The following is a 10,452-nucleotide window of genomic DNA, read 5'->3' on the forward strand; positions in this document are numbered from 1 at the left end:
TCATAGAACAGACACGCGTCCCCATCATTATCCAAGACTGATTTGCGCCCATGCTCAAAACAGTTGATGTGTGTAGTGTTCGGTTTCGGAAATATCTGGTATATTTTTATTTATTTCAACGAAATTTTTTAGTAGCCGTCTGAATTTTCGAAAATTCCCTAACCAACATTCTTCATCATACTTCATCATACTCGTGCAATTTTGACCCGTCTGTTAAGGTTTGAAGGAGGTTTGTCTATATCGGTTGTCCATAGATGATATTTTGTGCAACATTATGGGTATGTTTTAAAGTGAATTTATTCACGAGAATTGTGAATTTTCAAATTCTGAACAGTGGGGCTGACGGATATTGTGGGCCGCGATGAAGAATCACCTACAAAAGCAATGATCCACAGGATATATGATGAAGTCGAACATGATTTGTGACTGGTGACAATCTTCAAAAAGGTTATAGATGAGAAAAAAAGGTATTTGGAAAAAACTTGGTTCTCAGGCAAAAGTGTACATATGGTTGGTCAGTTTCAAGCCCGAGAAGTGCCATTTCCGGTGATCTGGGGGTACCAAAACCAGAAATTTGCTTGTACGCTGCGCGCCAACCAATGGTGGCGCTCTGCTTAGATAGTAATACGCGCCCCCAGGTTAGAAAATCCTGCATACGCCCAGGGTTAAATGCAGCTTTTCAAGGTCTGGGCAGTGCCGTTTACTGCAATCTGGGAGGCAATATTTGCCAAAAAATTCTTGTGCACTTCGCGTGGCGCTCCACTTAGATAGTGAGCCAGCAGTTATGACTTTTTATTTCATCAATGGCCTGCAACCCCCCCCCCCCCCACTTCTGACAAGAAATCTCCGCCACTGTATCCTAGTGTACATGTATTATGGATGTTACTATATGTTATCATTTTATCCAAAAATGTGAATATGTTATTTCATATTTCAAGTGATGATGTTATCATGCCTTCATGTGATTATCACTGATAAATCATTACGATCAATGATTGAGCAATTTGAATCATATCAGTTCAATGCTACAACGATGGAGACCAACTTTGAGTTAATTAGGGCCAGTACAATGCTTTAGGTCATTCTGAAAGATGCAATTCTGGCTACACAAAGTATATTAAATTACATTTCAAAAAGTGCACCTATCATAGCGTTCAGGTATGGCATTCACAGTTTTGAATTGCCTCGCAATCCACTTATAAGGTACGTTACACTGGACTTCTAACAAAGAAGACAAATAACGATGTTAACCAGGTCCAATAAATCATAAACCTCTTGTAATTATATTATTTCTGTTTTCTCTCACTGCTCGTCCAATCGTGGCAAGATACGATAAACATGAAAGGAGGGGCCATGTTGGGCTATATTGTCTGGGCCCCAGTGCAGAACGAAGTTGGTGTCATTGGTAGAATTACTTGTGTTAACCTAAATGTATCAGCATCAATGCTGAAAGATTCGCCCTTGTATTACTTTGACTGAATAACACCAAACGGGCCTTTCGGGACTACTGTCTGGAGCCCCGTGCAGGCAAATATTGCTGTTATTGCTATAATAATATAACAAATATTGCTAGGGCCAGCCTCCAACAAGTTGAATTTATGTACCTTCTACTAAATCAGTCGAAGACTGATAAGGCAACAGGGCCTATTTTTAGAGCTACTGTTTGGGCCCCTATGCAGGACAAAGATACTGTCATTAGTATTTTAGTATACCCTAATGTGTATTAGTTCAAATGCAAAGGGATCTACCCTTTTGGGCCACTGTCTGGGGCCCAATGCAGGCACATATTGCTGTTATTGCTGCAGCAAAGTAATTAGTCTTGCTGGGAGCAGTATGCAACAAGTTTTGTTTATGTACCTGTTCAGCTAGAAAAATTAGCTAACAACTGATTGGTCCGAAGGGCCTATCTGTAGGGTTACTGTTTGGGCCCCTATGAAGGACAAAGTTACTGTCATTAGTGTTTTAGAATACCCCAATGTGTAATAGTTTAAATGCAAAAGGATCTACCCTTGTACCTTTTAAGCTGAATAATACCATGTGGGCGGGGCCCTTTTGGGCCACTGTCTGGGGCCCCATGCAGTCAGATATTGCTGTTGTTGCTACAGCAATGTAATTAGTCTTGCTGGGAGCAGTATCCAACAAGTTTTGTTGATGTACCTTTTCAGCTAGATAAATTAGCCAACAGCTGGTTGGTCCGCATGGCCCATTCTTAGGGCTACTGTTTGGGCCCCTATGCAGGACAAATTTACTGTCATTAGTGTTTTAGTATACCCCAATGTGTAATAGTTCAAATGCAAAGGGATCTACCCTTGTACCTTTTCAGCTGAATAATACCATATGGGCGGGCCCCTTTTGGGCTACCGTCTGGGGCCCCATGCAGTCAGATATTGCTGTCATTGCCACCATGATGCAAGGTACCCTCCTGGGTATAAAACCCAGAAACTTGTGTGCTTGTACCTCTTCAGCTAAATAAAAGCATATTTTGCCCCCTTATTTTGTGACCCCCTCACCTACCATGCAGGGTGTGCCCCGGCAGCAACACATTTTCTTGAAGCTTGGTCACCTACCAACACAATCAGGCCACCAAACCTTTTGTACCTCTTCAGCTGAATATACCTTCTGGGCTCCTGGACTATTACTTATTAATACAGCTCCAGGGGCAAGCTTTGTCTCATATGGCCTAATGTTATTACTACTTGCTATAAGTGAATGTAGAAATGGGAAATGTTTAGTTCAGTGCAACCACGGAATTCTCCATGGAACAGAGCCTAATGCTGCTCGAGGAAGCCACTAAATACTAACCCGCGTAGCGGTTCGGTTCATCGGTAAGGATCCCGAGCGAGAATGATCTCACCTGACGTCACAGTCTTGCATAACTACGTAGATGCACACGTTGTACATTTCACGTGTACAGTGCGGGTACGAGCTCGTGTAACACGTACGAATTGCCGGGCCACGTCCCGCTCGCGATTAAGTAAAAGAGGTGAAAATAGTAGACAAGTACACAAATATATCCAAACGTTTCACGGTTTATTCTTGACATTTTAAGTTAACAAATGTATATAAGAAAGCTGCAATAAAGTACTGTTGTATTTATCTTTATATCTCAAGTATAGCAGGTCTCACAAGTTATTACACAGAGTTAACTAGGCTCCAAGACCTGGTTGTGTACATATATCATTTTAAAAACTGTGAGTACCGTTTCAAACCCATATATCTATCTTCATCTCAAATAACAGGTCTCACAAGTTATTACATAGAGTCAACTAACCTCCTAGACCTGGTTGGGTACAAATATCAAATTTAAAGCTGCAAAATTCACTTCAAACGTTTAGATCTATCTTCATTTCAAATAACAGGTCTCACAAGTTATTACATAGAGTCAACTAACCTCCTAGACCTGGTTGTGTACAAATATCAAATTTAAAAGCTGCAAAATTCACTTCAAACGTTTAGATCTATCTTCATCTCAAGTAACAGGTCTCACAAGTTATTACATAGAGTCAACTAACCTCCTAGACCTGGTTGTGTACAAATATCAAATTTAAAAGCTGCAAAATTCACTTCAAACGTTTAGATCTATCTTCATTTCAAATAACAGGTCTCACAAGTTATTACATAGAGTCAACTAACCTCCTAGACCTGGTTGTGTACAAATATCAAATTTAAAGCTGCAAAATTCACTTCAAACGTTTAGATCTATCTTCATCTCAAGTAACAGGTCTCACAAGTTATTACATAGAGTCAACTAACCTCCTAGACCTGGTTGTGTACAAATATCAAATTTAAAAGCTGCAAAATTCACTTCAAACGTTTAGATCTATCTTCATTTCAAATAACAGGTCTCACAAGTTATTACATAGAGTCAACTAACCTCCTAGACCTGGTTGTGTACAAATATCAAATTTAAAGCTGCAAAATTCACTTCAAACGTTTAGATCTATCTTCATCTCAAGTAACAGGTCTCACAAGTTATTACATAGAGTCAACTAACCTCCTAGACCTGGTTGTGTACAAATATCAAATTTAAAAGCTGCAAAATTCACTTCAAACGTTTAGATCTATCTTCATTTCAAATAACAGGTCTCACAAGTTATTACATAGAGTCAACTCACCTCCTAGACCTGGTTGTGTACATATATCATTTTAAAAACTGCAAGTACCGTTTGAAACCGCTATTATATCTATCTTTATCTCGTAGCAGGCCTCACAAGTTATTACATAGAGTCAACTAACTTCCGAGACCTGGGCAAAATAACGTAATTCGGGAACCGAGAGCGCCGAGCACAGTTGCACCCGAAACCGAGTTCCGAGGGCACTCGAAATGGTCCGACCCGCTGTAGGGGTTAGTATTTAGTGGCTTCCGCTGCTCGACGGGAATATAGCTATCACGTAAGGCTACAGGCACGGTCATTGCTAGGTAACGGGTGTCGTCTGCTGCATTTACGTACTAGGTGGCATACTCCTATTAGAGTCTATATCAATCCGCTCGATTGTTCTCCTGTTTCAGGAAAAGTGCCAAAAAGCAGCGGGAGAACATCTTTTGTGACCTGTTATCAATCATAATCTAGTTTTTTGTGGCTTGCATGTTGAAGAGCATGAATGGAAGTACATGTGGTGAGAAAATTGGGTCAATTGAGGCAATTTTAGACCCCTTTAGGCCTCCCGGGAGCAGCGTAGGAAATTTGTTTACCACTGAGTGAAGAGGTTTGTTTACAAGTGACGAAAACTTCCGGCTCGGATAGCAAAAAATCTACATGGTCATGGTACGGAAAATTGATGGTGCCATGAAAGGCCAACTTGTCAGCTATCCGGTGATGGGTAGCGTTTAGCTAGTGAAAACTTCTATCTAGACTTAGAGACCACATTACTTTTGTGATTTAGTGTGTAAGTCAATGGGGCTTTTAATGGGCGTATGCTACCATTAGTTGGGTGAAATCATCATGCGTAATGGGGAGAGTAATATATTAGTACCACCCTGGAACACATCACATGACCCTCCATGCATGGTACGCGCGTATTTGCTGTGTGATAGTTTCTCCAGATTCATTTACCTCGATGGTCTAGATCGATGTTTCCAACGTGATTAACAAATGGAATCCATCAAATTGTTCACTTGGTTTATATTTGTGCATCATCATCACACAAAACATTTCACCAAAACCACTGGGCGGATCCAGTTAGGGAACCATGAGCACCCCCCCTTGTTAGATTTATGGGGGGGCGAATGCCGCTGCAAACATTCTGGTCAAGAAGGCTACAAGCTGCAGGAATAATTTGGTGAGGCAAGGGCGGCGGAAGCACTTTTAATCTGGGGGGGGGGGGGGCACCAACGTCAAAAGGCACTTTGCAGAAATTCGATTGGACTGATGCAGCTCGATATTTAGTACTATTTATAATTCTTATTGTATTATCTAATTTGCGTACATGAACAGAGTAGTCTTACTTTTCAATTTCTGATACTTGTAGATACAAAGATAGGCCAGAAATGTCTTTGTTACAACTATAGCCAGTAATTGTCTTTGATACAACTGTAGGTAGTTAATGTTTATCGAAAAGGCTGTTTTGGAACTTGGAACGCCGATCGTGACAACAACAGGCAACAAAGTGCTGCAGCTCTATACATATAAAGTCTGTTAATCAACGATAGGCCCGGGCCTAAAGTGCTACATACTGGCTACGCACGCCACTGATAGTTCTGAATTAGGATTAGATCTCTAACTGAAATATCGCTGACCTAATAAGGTGATCAAGGGTACAATTTTTATGTAGAAAAAGGGCACATTTTTAACCTGAGGAAAAGTGGGGGGAGACACATGCCCCCTGTGCCCCCCCCCCCCCGGTTCCGGCGCCGTTGTGGTGAGGACATATTTCTATATTCATTCAGCATTTCTGTTCTTCTTCCTTCACACCAAGGAGCAATTGCTCACAAATTTTAATTTGTAAATACTATCTTTCTCCACATTCACTCAAGGTAAAACCATATATCATTTGAAGTAAAGACAACCGAGACAAACTTGTACTATTCATGTTCCTTTTACTTTATATTTATATTTTCCAGCTCATGTGAAGTGGTTTATATGTAGCAAATCAGCATCTGTCTCCCCATAGTAACACACCATACATTGTGCATCTAGATTCTTGAAAATCTTTGTCATGGCCTAGGCCTAAAGTATTATGTTTTGAGCCCTTCTACCTTCTCTTTTGTAATCAACAATATTAACCAAGTTAACAAGTTTTACACAATATCAAGGCAGAAAAGAGCCTCAGCGAAAGCTCCAATGTACATACGAAGAAAAGTAACACCATATTTTACAGGAAGGTAATAAAAAACCTTAGGATATGACAAATTGGTGGTTCATCTTTTGTACTTGCATCAAACAATTCTGACATTTATTTCCCTCCGGACAAAACCACATAAATGAATCTTCTGCAAAAACAGTCTTCCATCTGCATCATCATCATCATCATTTGCTCCTCTCTTGGACCTCCAAGGCATCACTTCCGTTTCATAGCCCTCTTACCCTCTCCTTTCTTTGGTTTACCTTTACCCTTTAACCTTGCAACTCTTTTCATCTCGTCCCTGAAATCTTCATGTTCGTCTCTATGAATTTAAAAAAAATTAAAATAATCAATTTAATTTGTGATTATGTATGGTTATACTTCAATACATTACTGATTTATTCTAATATCTTCTTTCCATAGTACAATAAGCTAGATAACAAGATGAAAGTATTGTACATATGCTTTACAATACCCATCAGAAGAAAGATATGGCTGGTTATCAATACTGCCTAATAACTTGATCACAGCAGAGCGGTTACAGATTCTGAGTATCTCTACAAAGGTTGTAGTGCTGTTGTTTAAGAGAGAGTGAACAGTCTTTAGTGACGACCTTAGACGTTACAAGAGAGAATTTCAAGCTTTGGTCGACTATATGGTCAAGTTATAAAGGTGGTGCAACCAAAAAGTTTTCAAAGAAAACACGACCAAAATTTGGAACTATTGCTACTGTTTTCACTTAAGCAATATCATATTCCAGGGGTTACTACATGTAAATCATGAATTTAGGTAACTTTACTGCAAGAGTGTTTTTATACCAATCAACTGCAAAGAGCTGTTTACTTTTGAGAACTATATAATAATTATTGGCCATATCAACTGAGCCATGGGCACATTTAAGTAATATTTTCATAATAAGGAAACTTTCAGAAATATCGATGACAAGGAACACCCATGGCAACCTCTCAACCCTTCTCCCAAATGGTCCGTAATAAAGGTAAGGAGGTAATTGGATGGCAGTTACATAATAAAAAAGACTTCTTCACAATTGTCTTTTCAAATACAGACATGCCTGCTATAGAGTGCACAGTACACAAATAGGTATCCTATGAATAGAAACCAGAGAAAAATTCATGTTTTTTCATAAAGCAAAACACTGCACATAAAACGGGCAATTTATGCAAACTTGAGGAGGAAAATATTGCCGGCAGAACCATCATATTTCAGTATGTTATGAAAACAATCGTGAATTTACTACAGTGCATTATGCTTTGGAAATTTGCAATGCACAAAAATTCATGTTTTATCATAAAGCAAAACACTGCACATAAAACGGGCAATTTATGCAAACTTGAGGAGGAAATTATTGCTGGCAGAACCATCATATTTCAGTATGTTACGAAAACAATCGTGAATTTACTACAGTGCATTATGCTTTGGAAATTTGCAATGCACAAGGAATCTGCTTTCGTTCTTTCTTTTAAGGATGATTAAGACAGGGTCTTAGTCTTCATAATTCATAAATTAAAGGTCATATGTCAAGGAAAGTTGAAAAATATTCAGCTTTAACTAATTATCTGCTACATCTCCTGAATGCTCCTTTAAGGCTTACCTTATGATGACATCAACCTGATGAGTACCCTTTCTTTCTTGACAAATAAAATAAAAATCTTAAAACGTGTCATTTGAAGCCATAAAAGTCTTGTTCCCCTATTGGGTTTTGTATCGCATCTGAGGATCTGATCTAATGGGCCGTGTGTTATTAGACTACATAGTCCAGCCACTTTGCCTGATGAGCCTCAGATGCCATTTCTCAATAGGTGAAAGTGTAAAAAATCAAACTTATGCCAAAATCCTTCCTTTTATAATAAAATCATCAAATGAAAACAGTTTACCTGTAGAGACCAATCAACCGCAAATATCTCATCAGATTTGCTGTTTCTCTATGTGGTGGATAATAGTCTACCATTCTCTTCTGTAAATAGACTGGTTCTTCACTCATCAACTTTACCACTTTCATCGACCTCGAGGTGGTCGGTTTGTAGACTTCCCCAAAGATCCTGGCACTTAACCGTGCCATTCTCCTAGCATAGTTGGAAGCCATCGCTACAGCACTGACAAACTCTATCAAGTAAAATAAAAAATAAACATTTTGTTTGCCCCGAGTCTGTGGCGTGCCTACATTTGCATCTGGCATTTTGTGCTCAATGCAGTGGTTTGGGCCATTATCACAACTTCCTAGGCCCAGTCTGTCCCACACACCTTACTTCCTGTGAAAACTTGCATTATGTCATGTGGCTGGAATGGGAACACTGTGTAGTGTAGATTGAATTGCATGTGTGTACATGGAATGGTTGAATAACTATTATATTCTGACTGTATATATACATGCAAAATTGGGTCTAGGCTATAGTTATTAGTCCAAAACTTAGATTGAAATGCCTCATATTATCAATGATTCAATGATATACAATGACAAAAGAGGGGGATACAAATATTGATAATGTTATGTTAATGCTGCAATATCTAGTCCACCAGTCATGAAGTGCCCTCGCTTTTACTGGCATTCTTAATGCCTAGCAGTATTAACATATGAGTATTTGCCCATTTCTTTAAATGCCTTCTGAACGTGTAGGCAATCTCTATAAGTAGAGAATCTCACAGATTTGCAATATGTAGGCACATTTATGTAGTTTATTATTAATTGTGTCTCCACAAGTAGCATGGTGGGCTCATAATTGACGCACTTAAGGATTTGATCAACAATGTCTATCAAGGAAAAATCCAAATCACGCAACTGTATGTGTTTTTCATATGTGTAGTTCCTCTGGAATGTTATGATCTCAAAATATTTATGGTTCTGTGCTTTTGGACCGTACAATTGAGCAGAATTTGACCACAAAATTTCTGTTGTGTCAAGTTTTTTCATACCCCTAAATTGACACATTTGTCGATAAGCTAACTGTAGTGTAGGCCTTAGTGTACATCCATTGACTTTAGTTGCTGTTTGCTATGCTCTGAGCCTCTAAGCTCAGGCAGGTCAGGTCCCAGAGAGTAGTGATACCATATTGGGGTAATGTTGGTTATTTTTAGGATGTAAGATTTCCAAATTACCCCAAAACGTGCAAAAATGGGGGGAGGGTGTTATAAGCTTAAAAAATACCTCAATTTGGTGAGCATATAGCTGAAATGGATTCAAACTCATGAAATATGTAATTCTGCTTGACTGCTTAAAGTTTAGGTTGTCTGCTGTATCGTTGCTAGTAATAAATGAAGGTGCGTCAATTACGGGGGTGTGTCAATTAAGAAGCCTTGACTACCATTTGTTGTGATTTCATCAAATGTCACATGAAAACACTGCATGGATGTCAAACCGACTTAATAATTATTAAGATGTTACCTAGATTCCACAAGTTACAAGGATAACTGTCACAGTGTCTGACTAAATTTGTCTAACCAAAATACTCTCAGTGAACTTAACAGTAGCACTGGGATATTGATAGAAATACTACTAGTTATATGTACTGTACTATACTACTATTATATTTGGATCTGCTAGTATGACTGTACCATGTGAATCGTGGAACTGGTACCGATAACTATCATTACGACTGGCCTATAGTTAGAGTTGATTAGTCGAAGCAGTTCGTACACGAATCTAGTCTTTTCTAATTCTTTGAAACAGAAGGCATCAAACCTTATAATTGGTCGCCGGTTCAACTACAAACGCATTTCACTGGTCAAAGGCAAAATAAATATTTGGTTTGCAGAAAACCCAGGAGCGGCTCTGTCCTGCAACTTCACATTCATACAAGCAAGCGAGTACTAAAATTGGTCTGTCAGTAACAAAAAGGAATACCGCCATCACTTTGATCATTCTCCTGTCAACCAGGCTGTAGCAATTCAATGGACGTCCCAACCGATCGCAGTTTTGTTCGAACAGATTGCACTCGTGTTTATCAAATCTATCAAAACGGCTTTTCCCTCTTGATGGATAGTGGAGAATTTAACTATATAGTTAATTCATATATTTTATACGTGAAAGGCAACATTGAGAATCCTCTCTGATCCAATTAAATGGTGTGTAAGAGTTAAAATCTTATTTTCTAACCTGCGATTCTCTTACTCTTATTTTCCTAACAGAAAAAATAAAAGGCTCAGCTGAGACGT

General features: G+C 38.9%; 1 protein-coding gene across 2 annotated transcripts; it reads right to left on the minus strand.

Annotated features, from left to right (window-relative positions):
- Positions 1 to 6,398: 6,398 nt before the first annotated feature.
- On the minus strand, positions 6,399 to 10,135 carry LOC139961417 (small ribosomal subunit protein mS33-like). 2 transcript variants are annotated; one of them, XM_071960559.1, is made up of 3 exons: positions 9,980 to 10,135; positions 8,178 to 8,406; positions 6,403 to 6,604 (listed from the first exon to the last, which is right to left on the minus strand). In XM_071960559.1, exons 2-3 carry the CDS (start codon positions 8,384 to 8,386, stop codon positions 6,499 to 6,501), a joined length of 315 nt encoding a protein of 104 aa, XP_071816660.1. In that variant the 5' UTR covers positions 8,387 to 8,406; positions 9,980 to 10,135; the 3' UTR covers positions 6,403 to 6,498. The 2 variants fall into 2 exon arrangements, with proteins under 2 accessions (XP_071816661.1, XP_071816660.1); XM_071960560.1 differs by lacking the exon at positions 9,980 to 10,135 and having other exon boundaries at positions 6,399 to 6,604.
- Between the last annotated feature and the right edge of the window lie 317 nt (positions 10,136 to 10,452).

This window comes from Apostichopus japonicus, chromosome 20 (assembly GCF_037975245.1).
Source record: "Apostichopus japonicus isolate 1M-3 chromosome 20, ASM3797524v1, whole genome shotgun sequence".
NCBI classification, from domain to species: Eukaryota; Metazoa; Echinodermata; class Holothuroidea; order Aspidochirotida; family Stichopodidae; genus Apostichopus; species Apostichopus japonicus.